General features: G+C 42.2%; 1 protein-coding gene across 5 annotated transcripts in view; it reads left to right on the forward strand.

The window, feature by feature from the left end:
- The window catches only part of DPP6 (dipeptidyl peptidase like 6), a 486,394-nt gene that overhangs the window by 463,821 nt on the left and 2,944 nt on the right, over nt 1–19,629 (forward strand). For all 5 annotated transcript variants that reach the window (XM_052692599.1, XM_052692601.1, XM_052692598.1 and 2 more), the window contains 9 exons: nt 4,605–4,652; nt 9,112–9,210; nt 11,506–11,575; nt 13,390–13,584; nt 14,408–14,462; nt 15,322–15,427; nt 16,092–16,150; nt 18,845–18,917; nt 19,017–19,090. In XM_052692599.1, coding sequence (XP_052548559.1) covers nt 4,605–4,652; nt 9,112–9,210; nt 11,506–11,575; nt 13,390–13,584; nt 14,408–14,462; nt 15,322–15,427; nt 16,092–16,150; nt 18,845–18,917; nt 19,017–19,090 — 779 coding nt within the window. The remainder of the gene's footprint in view (nt 1–4,604; nt 4,653–9,111; nt 9,211–11,505; nt 11,576–13,389; nt 13,585–14,407; nt 14,463–15,321; nt 15,428–16,091; nt 16,151–18,844; nt 18,918–19,016; nt 19,091–19,629) is intronic.

The following is a 19,629-nucleotide window of genomic DNA, read 5'->3' on the forward strand; positions in this document are numbered from 1 at the left end:
GCTAAAATAATCTATTTTATCTAATGGAATGAGGACATTAGGGAGACGTGACTGTTACGACTGCAGAGGGAATACGTGTGATTAGTAGAAAACAGCTTTTGGGCACAAAACCACGGAGGTGTAAACTGGAGTGACAGCCAACAGAGCCTGAAGTTAGAGGACAGCTTCTTTTGGAAGAGTGAAATACCAGCAGCAATTACATCAAAGAAAATATAGCTATATTTAGAGGGCATTTATCAGTATTTTTATAACATGCTATTGCCTGGAGAAGCAAGGGAGAGCTTTTTCAGTCCTGTATCCTTCTGTGTCCCAGCGGTCACAGGAGGGACAATGTAATGGAGCAGGTTGGGTGGGTCGGTGTCAATCCCATATGCCTATAGATAGGCATATATAGATGCCCATGGAACTGACCCTGCTCCTGACCACACTTAGGCACTCAAGCAACCTTTTCAAAAACTCCTCAAAGCTATTTTGTGCAATATAATTAACCTCTTGCACCTTTGCCCTCTAGACACAGCTAACTGAAACTGTCTCAGCAGAATCAGCCTTGTTTCTGCTGTACGCAAAGCACGCATGAAATCTATCATGGAAGTGACAGAGCAGACACCAGCTGTACCTTCCATGCAGTTTGTGCTGTTCTTCATGTTTCCTGACAATAAGACTGTATTGATTGTTTTGCAAGACAAGTTACATTTGAGGAAGTAAAGATTAGATTAAAAGATGAAATGCCTTGAGGAGGGTGAATAGCAGCACAAATCTGTTTGATGTTTGTGTCCATAAGGTTGCCAAAGCAAGCAGCACGAACATCTGTCTTTAGCATAAGCTGGAAAATATTGTAGATGGGAAAATATTTTAATTATAAGCAGTGGCTCAATGAATTCCCCATGTCTTTATTTATTAGGGTGATATTATCACCCCAACATATGAACTTTATGCAGCACATATAAATAATTCATGGATTAGCAAATAAAGAGATCTGGAATCTGTACACAGAGATGGCTGTTGCCAATTATCTCACTCGTGCAGAGCCAGACCCACTCAGCTCCCATTGCTTGCAGCTGCTCTTTTAAATCATTCATCAGTGTTTAAGAGATACTGTGGTGGTGCTGGCAGAGAGTATTTGAATTTTCATTGTTTACACACTGAATTTAGCTTCTGGTCTGAAATTATCTTCCATACTGAAGCCTTTGAGAATATGAATGAGGAGAATAAGACAATTTAGACAATTCATCTTTTTTCCACTTTCTAAACACTTAATTTTTTTTTTTTTTCAATTTTACATAATATTCTTTTTATAATTACTACTTTGTTTTGATAATATAGCTATTTAGACTATGAAAATATCAGGAATACTTTAGAATATTCTCTTTAAAGTATTGCAGAACAAATGTCAGTTGAGTGCTTTGTTCAAAGTTGTAATTCAGTTTTTATTCTGAAAATCTGTACCTGGTTACCTAAATATATACAGAGTTGTTTCTTTCTGAAGTGTTCAAGCAGAACTCTTTTGAAAATAATAGCAAGAACCACTTAAAAATTGATGATGAGCCATAGGCAATGCTTTTTCTTGCCAAATTACTGAGGCACAGACTTTCTGTGCACATTCAGAAAGGAGTAGTACCTCCTTGATGATATATTTGCCCTTGTCATTACAGCGATATGACTTAATTTACTTCAAGCGTAGATAATAATAGTAACATTTTTTTCTAGCACAGATAATGAGAAAAGTCAAAGTTTTTATGACAGAGCTAAATTTTTAGCTGAAAAAGAATTGTAAATTCCTGTAAGTGGAGCCTTGTGCAGCATTATTGGGCAGTAGGATGTGCCAGGCTCAGGGTTCCATCTAGATCTGGAAGGGCTGAGCAGTGAGGAGTGGTGGGGCAGGGGTGGCCTTGTGCCACTGCTGTCAGCTCCCAGCAAGTAAATTAGGTTTCACTCGCACAGCTGCAAATGATAGTGGCTGGCATTTAGCAGATGGCATGTGTAATGGGACTGTCACACCATTATGGGTTTTAAAAATGAAGTGTGGAAGGCTAAGGAGTATACACTTTCTAATTTCAAGAGTTTGTTTCCTTCCTTGGGCGTTATGCACTCAATATGCATGTGTTGTAAGATGCTTGGTGTACACATATGAGAAGACACAGTATGGCATGTAACTGGGATGTAGCAGTTTAAAAGTTGGCATTAAAATGGGTAGTTTACACCAATCCCTAAAGATGAAAAAAAAGGGGGAGTGATTTCTCTTCTGAATGACTTTCAAATTATTCACAAGCAAAATGTATTGATTAACTGGAATGGCATCATTGGCAATATTTTGTACTGAGACTAATCTTTCACACAATCCTACATTCTATACATTTCTTTCTTTATCATTTTACCTCTTTTCTTGTAAAGGATAAGTAGAGCAACTCAGAAGTCTACTTTTTCAAGGAAATTAATGCATAGTTTAAGATGTTTTCTTTGACATTGACTGAAACTGAGTATCTTTGTATGAGACTTCACTTTAAAATATTTATTTGGGAAGATGATAGTGAGGTAGTGAGAGAGAACTAAACACAATGTATAATACATGGGTTTTGTAAACTGCGTATTGACTTTTTTCTTTCTTAGTTTCTGATTGCTTTCCCATTGCTAACATGGGGAAAAGAAAGGAAAAATATATTAGAAAATCAAATGATGATACGTGTTGTGTTTCTCTCTCTATCTCTTTCCTGTTTTTAGGCATTTTTCTGTTAAATAGAGGACTGCTCTAGCTCTAATTGAAATAATTTGGGAGGAATTCTTCTGTTTTCATTGATGATTTTATCATGCCCACGATGAATTGTTCAGTAGGTTTGTTCCATTTCCAACAGGCTGGCTTCTGGGAATGCAGTAAAAAAAGCAGGGCAGATTTATACATAAATACGGTCAGCATGTCAATGTGTATCAGTAGTAGAAAGGTAAATTCAGCTAAATCTCAGTGAGTAAAGCACTGTTTTTCTGTGTGATTTGTACTGACTTGGCTGCATTTTAAGAAGATGATGCAGATAAAAGAATCTCTGTTAGAGAAGACATTTCTCAGCGGCTACGAAACCAATGTCAGACCTGCTGCATCAGTCAGCTTAACAGTAAATAAAATTTGATGTTTCTCTTTTCTGTATAGGTGAGGACTACATTAAATACTTCTGAAGCCATATTTCACTCAATGGGATATAGTTACTGGGCAGCACTAGGAAAGCCATTGGCCTTACACCGCCCTGAAGCCTTTTTTCCTGTCAGCAACTTACCAAACTGGTGTGGGTGCTCACATCAACCCACTTTTGTTGCCATTTACAGAGTTCTGGGGACACACTCTCATATTGTGAGAGGTTTCTGTTGGCAAGAAGTACCCAGGTGGCTGGTGCACATGAGCAGCAGTCATGGTTTGTAGGCTGAATGACACAAGGCATCTTAAAGAGGTCTGAATCCCAAGAAGTATAAATTTTATCAATACCAAAGAGGCTTAATTTTGAAAACTCTTAATTTTGAAGTGTAAAAGGGCCTATCTTTTATTAAAAAAACTCCAGCCCAGCTGCAGGGTTCTCCAGGACACAAAAGTGTCAACATCCCAAGAAAGTAGAAACCAGCATTTCTAGCAGCATTTCCTCCAAGAGTCTTCTTAGAGCCAGCTTCAATTTCTGCTGTCCCTACACAGACAGCTTTGCTACATCTTGATGGGAAAGGAAAGGAAAAAGAGACAAGACCTAGCTTTGAGCTCTTTGAGGGTTTTCTTCCTTCCAGAGCAGTCAATCCCATTAGAAAAGTTGTAAGCAAATATGGTATAACCAAAGAATGGCTGCGCTGGGTCAGACCAAAGTTCCTTTTGGTCCTGTCTCCAAAAGCAGCAGGCAGATGACACTTGAAAGGAAAAAGGAGGGTAAGAAGCTAGCCAGCTACAAAATGAACCCGATTCCAGTGACCACCTCATTTTTCTATCAGTCAGCCCCTTGGTGTCTTCCTGAACTAGAAGCTGAACCCAGACCACTGTGCTACATCATCCTACAGCATCCTAAAATCTGTCACATCCTGTGACAGTGAGTTCTTTTCTTCATTCATGTGGATTACATAGGAATGATAATCCTCTTTTTTATAACACTGATTTCAGTACCCACAAGCTGCATTTTCAGACAGCATATGTGGGTGTTTTTTTTTTTCCAGTGTAGAAGTAAATCTGGTGTTTAATTCTTTAAAAAAAAAAAAAAAAAAAAGTTTGCAAAACAGCAACAGTTATCCATGGCATATAAAACATAAATGCTTTGTGCTGTGATGTCTGTGTGTCATTAGAATAATTTAAAAAGCAAGTGATTTGATTGTGTTTGTGCTAATTATAATGTTTACAAATTAGGGAAAGATGCATTTAGTGGTCCATTGGGAAAAAGCTTTGAAACCTCGCATGTCTTCAAGTCTACAACACTGTCATTTATTCATAGATTCTTTCTAATACCTGGATGATTTGCTTTGTAGATTACTCTTGCATGGAAAGCAATCCTCGGGAGGCTGCAGCTCCATGGAATTCAAAACCTGGTTCACATGGGTATGTGCGTGCATGGGTAGCTGTTTAACCACCTTGTTTCCTTCTTCTTTTCAAGGTCCCCGGGTTCCGATGGTGACTGTTCACAGCACGACCGATGCACAGAGTAAGACTGGATTTATGCCTTGCGTTTCTGCAGTGAAGTATAGCCAGGCAGGACAGTAAGGTCTAGCTGCTCTTTGGTATATTCATGAAAAGAGGGAGTGAGGGCACCGCCTAAAGGCAGATCTTCTCAGGGGGCCAGACCCTAAGTTCCAACTCTCCCATGTTCCAGCCTGCAGTTAAAATTCTCTGTTTGGGTTCCCATGGATGTAGATACGTCTCTGAAATCCTTCTGAATACAATGCTGTTCTAGGAATATTGCTCTTGGGGGTATGAAGATGATGATTTGCAAATGTCATTTGTTATCAGCCTTCTCAAAAAATGCACAGTTCAGATTTCACATGGAATCTCAGAATCGTAGAATGGCCTGGGTTGAAAAGGACCACAATGCTCATCCAGTTCCAACCCCCTGCTGTGTGCAGGTCACCAACCAGCAGACCAGGCTGCCCAGAGCCACATCCAACCTGGCCTTGAATGCCTGCAGGGATGGGGCATCCACAGCCTCCTTGGGCAACCTGTTCCAGTGCCTCACCACCCTCTGTGTGAAAAACTTCCTCCTAATATCTAACCTCAACCTCCCCTCAGTTTAAGACCATTCCCCCTTGTCCTATCACTATCCACCCTCATAAACAGCCATTCCCCCTTCTTTTTATACGCTCCCTTCAAGGGAGGAAGGCCACAATGAGATCTCCCTGGAGCCTTCTCTTCTCCAAGCTAAACAAGCCCAGTTCCCTCAATCTTTCTTCACGGGAGAGGTGCTCCATCCCTCTGATCATTTTAGTGGCCCTCCTCTGGACCTGCTTTTTCTCCCTTCTTTTTGTCCGTTTTTTTTACCCCAAGTCAGCATGGCAGGAACACCCAGATGTCTTCCCTTCTGTTTCTTATGAGCCTCCATGAGCCTCACAGCAGGAGATGAGTCAGTCTTACCTGAAACCAACATTTATCTGCTCCTGTTGTTTTGATAAGAGACCCTTTCCTACCACTTTAATGTAGCATTTAGCCCAGCTTTAACCTGCTATTAGGGCCTTCAGACATTGCTGTAATACAAATAATAAGCACCTGCTTTATTCCTGTAGCTCTCTGTGGGGCTGGTAGCAGTTTATTAGCCATCAGTTTAGCTTAGCCACACTTAGAACAACTCCCTGCTGCAGTGTCTTCAAAGGAACAGAGCAAAACAGAGTGTTTCACCCCCAAATCAAATGTTTTTTTGTGAAAATCTGTGCTGTTTTGTTTCCCATTGAAGGTGGGAAGTGTCAGAGGATGGATTCCTATGACACTAGGATGTGTAGGAAAGAAAACATAACATCTACCCTGAGTCATATGTGATTTTATGGCTTGTTTTCTCAGTTCCTGTTGGCAACACACATTTCGAGCCCTGATCCCACCTAGAAAAGTTGGACTTGTGAACAGCAAGTACAGAGTGCAACCCTAAATTCTGATGGATTTTTTTTTTTTTTAAATCACATTTAAAACCAGATTTGTGACACACTGTAATCTTTGCAGTTAAAATAGAAATGCTCAATAGTGTTCCATGCAGTGCCAGAAGCATCTGAGGTAATTAAGGAGATGTATGTACACTTAACTCTAATTTATCCTGCCATTATTTTCAATTAATCTGTTCAAATTCAGATGTTCCTTTGCAGAAAAAAATACATGCACAAAACTTAGCAGCATTCTGGAAGAAGTTAGGTTAAAGCAATATGCTGCTTCACTGGACTGTCTGCTGCCAAATGCTTACATGACTAGCATTGGTCTAGCGTTTCTTCATGTCTCTGTTTCCTCTCTGGTCTGAAATTTCCAGGTAAAAGCCTGGAGTCCCTCTATACCCAAAGTTGCCCAGGCACAGCCAAATGCAGAGGGATTATTATTTTATTTTTAACAGGTTTTATCCCTTGTGAAAATGCTTCTGCCATAAATAGCAAAAGTTGGCATGTGCAATTGTCCTGGTTGACAAAGATACAAGAATTGCTTTTTTTTTTCGGAGTCACAACAGGCAGCAAATAGCAAACTGCAAACATTTTAATCTCTCTGCACCAGTGGCTGCTCGTATCTCAATCTTTGCACAGGGTAGTAGCAGTGGGATTTTAGAGCTCTGTCTTGCAGCTAGGCAGGCTCCTTGCTGATGGCTGACACGCTACCATTGAGGCAACCTTCAAGCCTTGAGAGCCGTTTAGAAGTCATTTATGCAAAATTGTTTGACTGTTGTTAATTTTTTCTTCCTCTTTCTCTGTTAGAGGGTACAAGTGATTGCTTTTAAGATAGAGGGACATTCCAAAGAAGCTTTTTATCTTAGAGGAAAGTAGACTTTGTGATTTGTTGTTATCTGTACAAGCAGCCTCACCAACATCAGTGAGACTGAAAGACAGAGTAACAGCTTACCTGGGTGCCTGAACCTGGATTCACAGATCTCATCTGTGCAAGTTCAGAATATCCAGTCCCTTCTGCTGCCATGTCTTCCTCCTCTCCATCCATTTTTATCTTCGTGGTTTTTCTCCTTAAAAACAATGCTTTCATTTTACAGTAGACGTGGAGAGGGCTGACTCTAATAGTGCATACAGGACCGTGCTCTCATGAACTGTGTTGCAGGCTCCTGAATAGTTTTACAAATTACTTTTGGGAGATTAAAACGATAAATGCTATATAAAACGAAAAAACAAATAAAGGAAATGAAGGTTGAAAAAGGAACACAAGACACACTGAAATTAGTTTGATTCTGATGGTACCCAGTAGTGCGTATTACATAGAAAGCTTGATCTAGTTGTGCACTGAACACAGCACCTGCTGAAATTCATGATTTTCTGCATATGATTAGCATTTCCCTTGCTTCCCTTTTTCCCTCATTCTTCTTCTTCTGAAAAAAGAGCAACTGACAGTTGCACACATTACTGAATTTGCTCATTTAATATGAGTGCATTACTCTATAGAGGGAGTTTGCCTCTGTATTCTGCAATAATCTGATAATAGTGCGTCGCTCCGAATATTATAGCGTGCTTACATTTAATTAAGCAATGACCATTTGTACTCTGTAGACTCAATCTCCCTGTGGTCCTAAAGCAGAAAAGAAAGTCCTTTAGGAGATATGCCAATCTTTTTATTTCCTCCATAGTCGTCTTGGCTTTCTAAAGATGCAATTATGTGAACAAATAAAATGGCTTGACTAAATTCCCCTACGTGGCAGGCCCCTTTCTGCTGATAAAGCTACTTGTGTGTGCCGTAATTAAATGAGAATCTTAATATTTAACTAAATGTAATAGGCTGTTGCTTTGGCAGTTTTGTGGGGAATGTGATTTCAATAGGGATGAGACAGGCTTTTCAGAAGCAGAGTAAATAGTCTGGGAACCAATAGGGTCTTGCTGAAAGATGTGGGAAGGCATGTTTTTGTGGTGTGCCTGCCTTTTCAGCAAAGGTGGGCCATGACAGCATGATTATCAGCTAAGTATTACTGGAGGAGTTAGGATTACACGTCTGTTTATTGGTGTGTCTCTAAAGGGAAGGTACAATCAGCTAAACTCATAATTTGGTGCAAAGCCTTCTCTGCGCGCACAATGCAGAAGTGATGCTCTGGGTCCCCCAGTCCAATCCCAGCCTGAGACCAAGGGGCCAAGCACTGCAGCATGTTCCATGACTGAAATCCAAAGCCAGGATCTCACCATCTTGGAATCTCTCCCCATGGGGCTCAGGAGCCTCATCATCACACATGGAAATATTCCCTCAGGATGGGCCCTTTCCTTGCCAACTGAGGAGGACTTGTTCTTTCTGTTGCTAGAGGTAGTCACTTTTTCTAAGAGGTCCTCAAGGGCCAGGATTTGAGCTATAAAGGTTAATTCCTTTATGAGACTTAAAGGAAGAAGGAAGGAATCCTCTATTCCCATCCCAGACAGTTCTTGAATAAGAGAAACAAGAAAAATAAACAATTGCTGAAACTGTTGTTAATTTTTTCTTCCTCTTTCTCTGTTAGAGGATGCAAGTGATTGCTTTTAAGATAGAGGGACATTCCAAAGAAGCTTTTTATCTTAAAGTAGACTTTGTGGTTCGTTGTTATCTGTACAAGCAGCCTCACCAACATCAGTGGGACTGAAAGGCAGAGTAACAAACTCTAAAGAAGTTTGCAAACCGGTACTGCTCCCAGACCTGATGTTTCTGTGATCTCTCTCCCCGTAGTTTTCCTTTCAATTGACTTTCTCATGAGTAGCACCACAACCTTGTCCTGAAGCACTCTAAAGTCTCCTCCCTTTCTCTGTTTTGTTATACTTAGCTTGGCCACAGACTTGAGAGCCTCTTCATCTGACCCTTAGATTTTCGTGTAGACATCTGACTGGGGCTCATAGCCAGGTCTCAACACAGATGGTCACACTCCCATAAGGAAAGCTGTGTTACACATATTAAGGTGGCTATAAAATGTTAATCTGCATTTTCACAAACAATATTGGAAGTTTTTGTGATCTTAATCCTTCTTCTTTCAGAAATTTTTGAGCTGGAGGTAAATGAAAATGTGCAACTGGCTGTAAATGACAGGCAAATGCCTAAAGTAGAATACATGGAAATCAAGATAGATGATTACAGTAAGTAGCACTTTTCTCTATCTTATTTTTCTTTATAACTACTATTGCTGCAGAATGATACAGTCATCTTGCCTAGACTGGCAGGAGGAAAAATGACTCTGGCTCTCGATTTACTCACACAGTTAGCAAAGCTCTCTCTTAGGATGTGCTTCACAAGGAAGTTATTACTGAGACAGGATTGGATAAGAATGCAGCTAAAGAAAAGCAAAATGATTGGATTGGGTGGTGTTGAGTTTTTCTTTTCTCCTTTGACAGTTTTCTTTGCAGATGAAAATCCGCTCTGAGAATTGACACAGTGTGGTGCTCCCATTGTTCAGGGCATTTGCCATAGCTCAAGTGGTTTATTATCTAAGATGGGTGTGAAGTGGGATAGTGTATGTGCTTGCTGGCTACAGCTGGGACTGCCTTTCATTTGTACGATATTGAACCACAGTGAATGAACCTGACTGCCCCTTGGAGTCATTCAGGAGTCTTTTGAGAAAGCCATATCATTTGACAGGGCTGGAAAAAAAAAAAGGAAAAAAAAAAAAAAAGCTTTTCAACAAAAGCAAAGAGATTTCATCTGGAGTAAAGAAAAGAAAAAAACAGAGCGGTATATGTCAGTGCCTGGCACGTTGTTTGCACCATTTGTGTAATTGTTTTCCCCGTGAATCTGTATCTGGACAGAAGGAAAGAAAACCTAGTGGCAAATAGGTAAAGTGTAGGCATTCTCTGCCTGTCTCTAGAGCTGCACCTGGACCAACCTAATAAGCATCTGCTCTGGTTGTAAGCAGATGGAATACATGGAAAATCCGCATATTCAGCGTTGTGATGTTGCACGCCAGAGCCCTAGTTTGTGTGTATGGCAGTAACTCTAAAAACAAACACAGATCCTGGATTCAAATGGCGTGTTTGGATTTTGGCATTTCCCGAGCCAAAAAGCAGCACACCTCTCAGGGCATATGAAATGAAGGCAGGGAGGTGTGACTGATGGCAGGTTACTAATTTCAATCATTAGCAGGTGTTAAAAAAAAAAAAAAAGTGTGCAGCAAAGGCTGAAAGGCATTTGAAAAGGATAATAATGGCTCCAAAATGTTCTGCTTGCCGGTGTTAGGAGTGCATAAAGTAACACTTGTAAGCTTCACATGCAGCAGAAGGAGACAGTCAAAAAGATGATACCTGTCCCCTCCATCCGCCAGCTCACTTGTGGTAGTGTCAGCTGATAGTGAATAACTCAGGCTGACGCTCAGTGTCTTACCAGCAGGTATCACTGACACTGGATTCTGCCCATTTAACCAAATACATGTAATAAATACAAGTGGGCTGTTTCCATGTCCTCCCTATGTCTCCGTGGCCTTGGGCTGAACAGCCCTGGGAACCCTGCAAGTGGTGCTTGTTTATATTTAAAGTCAAGTGATGGCCTTTTGGGCTGTCCCTGGGCCATTGATCCAATTTGCAGTCCATTAGCATTCAGATGGAATAACTAATTAGGTGGAGTGTCAGACAATGATTGCAAAGCCATCTACCTAAACCGCACAGCTAATGTGTGTATTAATCTATTGAAAATGCTCCTAATACCGATTTAATTGCCCGCCTTTGCTAATCTGGATTGTAGTTAACATTTTAAATATAAATGTGCTCTCGTTGATGTGGATGGCATTCAGATGGGAGCATTCAGCTGTCAATACCAGGCCATCGAAAGTAGTTAAAGGAGCTGTGGTGAGAGTCCCCATGCCTGGGGACCTTGGACATTTTCCACTTTTGTTGGTTTGGAACCAGCCATACTGTGCAGCCTTCAGCACAGTTACCTGCTGTTTTAGAGTACCATTTAGGGCCCCTGAAAAACAGGATTAAAGCAGATGTTTCTCTACCAGTCTTCACACCACTACAGCAGAAAAGATCCCATTCTCCCCCCCAACACACCACACTTAATTGGGTCTTAAATTATCATCCTCCTTGTCTCTTTCCTCCCTCCTCTGCTGCCCTGAAGTATTGATATCTGGCTGTGTCACTCATACAGCTGCCGAGAAGGAAAATTATAGCTGTTGCCAGATGTTAATTGAATGCTGTAAAAGGGATGCATGACTGAACAGCACACACTCTTCTCTCAATTTACATTTCTTGTCACCTCAGCTACTATAATATGATCTTTTCATTGACAACAGCTGTGTTCCTAAGGTGTTATTTACCAGCATGTCTGATGAAATGCTGTGTTGTTCCTGTTCATAAGTAGCCAAAACACCAGAAATATGTACTGTCATTATGTTGGTTTTCTTACACTAAAGACATGCTGTCATTTGTTGTTTTCTTGCCTAGAATTACCAATGCAGATCCTAAAGCCAGCAACGTTTTCAGACATGGCGCACTATCCCTTGCTTTTAGTTGTGTAAGTTTTCACTCTTCTTTTGTTTCTCTTCACATTATTATGGCAGTGTGGAAGTTTCAACTTTCAAGATATGACACAATTTCCCTTCCAATTGCTCACACGAGAGTTGGGCAAGGTTGGACATGGGTTTCTTCTCTCATATGTTTGGGCCAAGGATTTCACCTCCCGGGAGGATTCCCTAGTCGAGTCCTACATGCGTTGTAGGGGTTTTGCAGTTGTTGCAAATAAACTCCCAATTCAGTTATTTGGGGAGCAGAAACACTGGGAGAAAGAAAAGATGGACATAGTCTTTCTATCCTGGCATTAAGGTGCACACCTGGTTGAGTGAGAAATAGGGCCCTAACTCTGTGCCACTGTGCAGAGTGTGCTGAGTGCTTCTTTGAGAAGGGCTGAGAGTGGCTGACCTGGGCAAGCAGGAGATCCAGCATCAGGGATCTCAGCTCTCCATGGGTTTGCATGGTTTGTATTTCAGCAAACCTCAGGCAAAGGAGAGACTTGTTTCCATCCAAAGCAGGAGCTATGTCTGCTGAGACACTGGAGGAAGGGGAGCATCCTGCTTTCCTTCTTAGTGCCTTTGGAAGATCTGTACAATTTTTGTATTTATATTAGGCAGGTAGAATTTCTTCCTGGAGAGCATAGCAGATGGGTATCTCTTTATGCAACATTTAGGAATAATAATATTTTTCTGGAAATTTGGAAGAATCGTGGGGAGGGAATTGACTGACATTGGAGACACCTTCCTGGCCTGCTGCATCCTGCTGCATCACTTGCTCCCTGCCAGGGGATGCCCTGCAGCAGAGAAGCCCCACATAAGAGTGAGAGAGGTAGCTGTGTGCCTGAACAACATGCAGCACTTCCTTCCATGAAGGACGAAAACACTGCAATAAGCATGCCACTACATCACAGAAATACTGCAGAGAAAATGTACTTCATTAGACAAGTGCTTGAGGAAGATTGGTGCTCATCAAGCTAACAGCACTTGATTAGGCTGTCTCTGAAGCTGAATGTGCCTGGGTCTTGCCTGAATAAATGCAAATGAATAGGAGTCACATGCATGTTAAAAACCTGCAGTGAGTTGACTGATGTTCCCAAGAACCCCCCAGAAAAGACAACAATTGGGGGAAGTGCCTGCAAGTCTCCAGTAATGCCAACCTAAAATATTATTTCTCATTACCATTACCTCTTGTTTTTTCTGGGCTGTCTTCCAGAAGTGGCTCAGTATTTCTTGAGGCAGTGCCCTTGTGCAGACTGTGAGCAAAACATTGTGAGGGGAGTCTTGCCCATGTATTCCACTTACCTTGGGTCAACCTGGGCGTTTCTGTGCTCTTGGTTTTACCACTTCTAGAAGTGTTCTTACCTTCTTCACTTGCCTCAGTGGGAGGTGACAGACATGACTGACAGCTCCACGTGCAGCCACCCAAGAAGCTGATGGGAGAGGGGTGTCTGCGTTGGGTGAACTGGGGTGATAGATGAAACTTGAACACTTGCCACTGAAGGAAGAGAGGTTGAATAGCTGCAGGTTTCAACCAGTGTGTCTTAGCAGCATGCTAAGCCAGGCTCCTTACAGCAAATCCTCCACCAGAAATACCCTGTCTTTGGGAGTGGTAGAGAAATGGAGACAGATTGGAGCCAGAGATGGTAGAGAAGTAGATCCAGGTGTTAGTGAGGAAAACTCCACTGACTTCTGCATCACATCAGATCCCATTCCCACAGCAAACCCATGGCCCTGGGAAGAGCTTTGGGCTCCCATTTAGTGATGTTGCCTTTGTTTCTTGAAGCACTGTTCCTTTTCCTGATGCCTGTTTGTGTTTCAGGGATGGGACGCCGGGCAACCAGATCGTAACGGAGAGGTTTGAGGTGACGTGGGAGAGCGTGATGGTCAGCTTGCACAACGCCATCGTGCTGAAGTTCGACGGCCGCGGGAGCGGCTTCCAAGGCACTAAACTATTGCACGAGGTTAAGAGGAGGCTGGGCCTTTTGGAAGAGAAGGACCAGCTGGAAGCTGTCCGGTGAATCACACTGTTCTTGAAGAACGTCTTGAAGAACTTAAACTAAAAGAGGGGAGGTTTAGATTAGATGTTAGGAGGAAAGTCTTCACTCAGAGGGCGGGGAGGCAGTGGCACAGGCTGCCCAAAGAGGTTGTGGATGTCCCATCCCTGGAGGTGCTCCACACCAGGTTGGATGGGACTTTGGGCAGCCTGATATGGTGAGAGTGCCTCTTCTCAAGGCAGGGGCTTGGAGCTGCATGGTCTTTAAGATGCCTCCAACCCAAGCCATTCTATGATTCTGTGAACTTAATTAATTACTAATAATTACTCCAAGGCTGGCATTAGTCCTGCTTCCTTTGGCAGTATGTAGGGTAGAGCAGGAAGGAAGGACAATGTAATCCCGTGGCTGTGATCAAGCAATGGCATGTGAGAGAGGAAGCTCGTGCCAGCCTGTGCAGATGGAGGAGAACGAACTTAAAGAGCTAAATTAGAGCACACTTATCTGTGTCACATGTTCAAAGCCTGTTTATTTTTAGCTCTGTACAGTCATACAGCTGCAAACAAGCTGGAATATCAGCTCCTAGATTAATTTTTCGCTGGACTCGCAGTGGGAGAAAATGTACCCCTTTAAAACTTCACACTTTTTTACAGACTGTTTTTTTAAGTGTAAAATCCTAAATATCAAGTCCTGTCATACTGTTACATTCACTCTGAGCACAATCACACTAAAAACACCACCAGCGTAGTGCAATAAAAACAGCTTTATTATGCCTTTCAGAGGCAGGGCTCTGCAGTGTGAAGGGAAAAGTGTTTTTAATTCATAGTTTCTCCCCTCATATTCTAGGACAATGCTGAAAGAGCATTACATCGATAAAATGCGAGTTGGTGTGTTTGGAAAGGTAACTTCTTGCTCTTATTCCTCTGCACTGCTGTGGTTGGCTGATGAGGTTAGGCAGCTGAGCTAAATCCTGATTATGCTAATAGTATTTTTTGTTATTATTTATTTTTGACATAGGCTGCTTCTTGCTCAGAGATGCTGCTGATGAAAGCTTTTGTTTTATCAGTACATTCATCAATGTGTGTAAATTAACTTCTGGGTGCAGAAAGTGACAACTTGCCAGAAAAATGCTGTCAACATTAGTTACTTTTTCCCTTGCAAACTTTCATTTTCCTTGCATCCCTTAAGGCCTGTGGGTGTGTGGGCAGACCTGGCTTGAATTGTACAAATGTTCAACAGCATTTTTGATCTCTGAGCTGACTCACATCCCAGCGTGTGCCCGGCTGGGAAACAGCAATTGCAAAGTACACACAATTTGAAATGAGAACGGGACTGCGAGTAGAAACTGTTTGTTGTGGGAGATATGGGCTTAGAGTGAGCGATGAGAGCTGCACTTACAGCAGCATCTCTGTGGGGAATTGTTAACAGACTGACAGCAGACACCAAAATTATGATGTCCATTTTAAAAAAGGAGGTGCTGAGATGATATTTTGGAGAGCAGACCTACAGCCGTGTAGTGGGTTAAGAAGGGGCAGGCTCTGGGGCACACAACCCTTCTGATTCAGGAGAGTGCAGCAAGTGCAGAGCTCCTCCTCAGCCATGGCTGTGGTCCCTTGTTCCCTCCTTCTCCAGGACCAAGTGCTGAGGGCTCTGTAACAGCCAAGAAGCTCCTGCAAGGTCTCAAGTGCCCTGTTCTGTACCCAAAAGCATCAATATGTCACTGCATGACTGCTGATGTCCCTCTCCTGTTTGTGTTCTAGGACTATGGTGGCTACCTGAGCACTTACATGCTTCCAGCTGGCGAAGAAAACCAGGTGTTTGCATGTGGAGCTGCTCTTTCCCCACTGACAGACTTCAAACTATATGGTAAACATTATCCTGGAGCCCACAGGCTGCCTCTCTGACTGCAGATGATGTGTCTATCCTACCCTTACGCAGTGTTCTTCTCTTTCTTTCCCAAGATCCTGATAGTTTTCTCAGCTAGCTGTAAAGACTATAAACTACTTTTACCATCCAACCTCTACCACCAACCTGTATTGAACATTATTCCTTCTTGCCTGATACATCCCTCCATGGGAGCTGCAATGCAGTGCCCATCCTGTGGTGGTGATCCCCCTGGTTCTCTTCTGGTGATACCCCATGCACACAGTGGTCCTTCCTCTCAGGGTCACCACTTCCCTTTGCACTAAGTGAAAGCCAGGGTGTTAAACACTGCAGTTATCCCTGAGAGCAACAGGAGCTTGTAGTTGATGGAGTCAGCTGCTTATGAAAGGAACAAACGTGACACTCCTCCTCTTGTATCTCAGTTGCAGTAAGTAAATAAAAAATAGTTCTTCTGCTACTGATGGACATAGTGATGATGAAAGCCTGTGGTATAGTACATATCCTGATTGTATTTTCTAAAACTTTTAGAAATAAATCTATTAAAGCTGTAGTAGAAAATAAGCACTTTTTTAGCATCTGTAGTATTTGGCTTAGAAGTGCCAATGTACTCAAATATGACTGAATGCTTTCTTTATTTCTTTTCAAGCTTCAGCATTTTCTGAAAGATACTTGGGTTTGTATGGGATTGATAACAGAGTGTATGAGGTAAGTGCATGGACACTGCATCTCATAAAATGTGAAAGGGGTTTTAACTCTTCCTCCTTGTGTTCTCTCCTGGGAAAGGAACAAGAACACGCAACAGACTGACCAATAAAACTCTCTGTACTTAAGAGGCAGGAAGGTATCATTAAGTCTACTTACAGCCTTGTCATCTTCATAGTAATAATGGTTACTCTTTTTTTTTATTGATTAGTCTTCATGTCCACCTCTCTACATTGGGTAAATACAGATATTTCAATTTAACCTATTGAAAGAACTGAGGCTTAGAAACTCAGATGTAGCCATATAGTCACAACCTCCATCCAAGTTCATCCCAATGATCTTATCACTTTGTTACCTTCTAAGACATAAATTTTGGCCCATTTTCGTGAGGCAGATAGCTTCCTGAGCCTTGCAGTGGAAGCTTTGTCATGGTTATCTAGATTCTGAGTTCACTGTCTCTCAGATTTTGCATGGACGATCTCTAGTTCATGTTAAATTCTTTTTGTTCTTTTAGGAATTTAAAGGCAGATCAGTAGCAGTGAAAGCAAGCAAAAATATTGAAATAAGAAATTTAATAGAAATTAGAACTTTGAATTGCCACTTGCTCTTTGTGTGTTGAAAAGTTGGCCTTTTCAAAGAGCAGACTTGGGCCTCTCAGGGTTCTTCTTGGTTGAGTGACCTAGGATAAAGCACTGAAGGGAAGTGGAGCCAAACAAACTGGTTTATGCTCAAAGATCACCTCCTCAGGAGCTCAGGAGCATCCCAACAAAAGGAAATCAGGCAAAAATGCCAGGAGGTATGGATGGATGAACAGGGAGATCCTGGCCAAAAGAGGAAACACAACTCCCATTTTTATAAAGAGAAAAAAAGACTTGTGGAGCTACAAGCCAGTCAGTCTCACCTCTGTGCCTGCAAGATCATGGAGCAGATCCTACTCAAAACTGTTTTAATGCACACAAAAAACAGAGTTGACTGGGAACAACCAGCGTGACTTCTCTAAGGGCAAATTGTGCCTGACAAATTTGCTGGCCTTCTGCAATGTGGTGATAGCGTTGGTGGAAAAGGGAAGAGCAACTGACACAATCTGCCTGACTTGTACAAAGCATTTGACATCATTTTGCATTACATCCTTGTCTCTAAATTGGAGAGATACAGATGTGATGGACCCAGTGCATAAGGAATTGGCTGGATGGTTGCAGTCAAAGAATTGTAGTCAGTGGCTCTGTGTCCAAATGGAGAGCAGTGATTCTCCCCTGTTTTGTGCTTGCATTCAGCTCTGGGGCCCTCAGTACAAGAAGGACATGGTTCTGTTAAGAAGGTCCAGAGTAGGCTACAAGGATGCTCTGAGGGCTGGAGCACCTCCCCAGTGGGGATAGGCTGAGAGAGCTGGGGTTGTTCAGCCTGCAGAGGAGAAGGCTTTCGGGAGACTTCGTTGCAACTTTCAGTACCTAAAGGGGCGTACAGGAAAGCTGGGGAGGAACTCTTTATAAGGACATGTAGTGATAGGACAAGGGGTAATTGCTTTAAGCTGAAAGAGGGTGGATTTAGATTGAGCGTTAGGAAAAAAGTCTTCACAATGAGGACAGTGAGACACTGACATAGGCTACCCAGAGAAACTGGGTGCCCCATTCCTGAAGGTGTTAAGGACCAGGTTGTATGGGTTTTTGGACAACCTACTCTAGTGGGAGGTGTCCCTGCCCATGACAGGCAGGTGAAATTGCATGGACTTCAAGGTGCTTTCCAACCCAAACCGTTCTATGATCCTGTGATTTGGGATTATCTGCTAGACAACAGCTTGAGCTTACTGCAGGGCATTGCACTCCTCCAGGCACGGCTCCTAACTGATACACATCTCCTGCATTCTGCAGTTGGACCACAGATTGCTTAAGGAATAAGAATTGATCCTATTCTGTGAACCACCCATGAAGTTTATCAAAATCATATCAGTAGAGACCAGGTGTGGACCCCAAAAAGCCTGTATTGTCCCATGGCAATGTGCAACTGAAGAAGCATCAATCAGGGGGTAATAGGAAGGAGAACAGAGTGCAAGGTACATGCATGCACTGTCAAAGAACTTGGATATCATGGCTGAGAGGATGAGAGTTAAGTTCAAGGATATCAGGATGATCAGAGTCAGCTCTTGCAAATTAGTAAATACTCGCTAAGTCCACAGAGGCTGTAGTATTTGCAGTCATTCCAACTAGTAGGTCCTTTGTGCATCTGGGAGTTGGCTGGAGACTAGAGATTCACAGCAGTAAATACTTAAGAACCTCCTTTGGTCCACCTAAGCTCATCAGTGCCATCTTTCAAACCGTACCAAAGTTACTGCAGCTCGCTGAACCTGCTTTAGCTCGTGCAGTTAGGCTTCTTTTTGTCAGTGCATTTTTTTCACTTTGGAATATTCCCTTGGACTTTTTCCACGTGTTCTACAGTTGAGGCTTTTGCTGAACATTAAAGTATTAAAATAGATGAGGGTCTCTGACCTCTTCCTGCTGCTGGTGCAGAGCATGGAAGGAGGAGTGGAAGTCTGTTTTACCTCTGGAGTGATGCAGGTGGCTGAGAGAATATGCTGTGCTGGTGTCTGCTTGTTATCCATGTGAGGGAGCATCAAATAGAATTAAGTGCTTCTGCTCCCCCCATATGAATTGCTAATTTCTTGCAAGAGTTTTAATCTTATTGCAACCTCTACCTTCACAGATCACCAGATTAGAACACAGAGTCTCATTACTGAAGGAACAGACATTTTTGATCATTCATGCTACTGCTGACGGTAAGTTAGCCCATCACTTGAGTTCGTTATGTATTTGAGATGGCTTTGATTTTTCTTAATTAAATTTGCCTTTTTAATGATTGTAATCTGTTTCTACAGAAAAAATCCATTTTCAGCATACTGCGGACCTTATCACACACCTAATTAAGGCAAAGGCTAATTACAGCTTGCAGGTACAGTATGTGTTTCCTTTTTTCATATTTGAACAGTTATTTCCCAGTCTGAACTCAAACTGCTGTTACGAAACAAGCTTCGAAAAGCCACTTGCAAATACAGCCTGGCAGTAGAAACAGAATCTGCTTATAATGCGTTCCCATGTGTTCATGTGCTAACTTGATATCACTGTTTTGCTTTGGACAGTTGTTGGACAGTTATTGAATTACAGTAAATTAGATTTTGCAAGGAGTGTCTCTAAGGAGTTGATGGCTGCTATCTTTCAGTGGGAACAGCAGGCTGAAATCAGGATGAATTACAGATACAAAGGGCTCTAAATTAAATCAGCTGGAAAAGTTAGGGGGATAAATGTTTCTCAGATCTGACATCCCTGTGTGACACACACCGGTCAGAAAAGCCCCTCTTTCTGCTGAGTTACAGCTCTGATTTGCTGAACTGCCTGTATCTGTGCCAGTGATGCCACAGCTTCTGAAAGAAGCCCATCCACAGACAAAGGAGATGGTCCCTGTTCTCTGCTACCTACTGAGCCACAGCCAGG

The sequence above is a fragment of the Tympanuchus pallidicinctus genome, unplaced genomic scaffold, assembly GCF_026119805.1.
Source record: "Tympanuchus pallidicinctus isolate F22 unplaced genomic scaffold, pur_lepc_1.0 scaffold3, whole genome shotgun sequence".
NCBI classification, from domain to species: domain Eukaryota; kingdom Metazoa; phylum Chordata; class Aves; order Galliformes; family Phasianidae; genus Tympanuchus; species Tympanuchus pallidicinctus.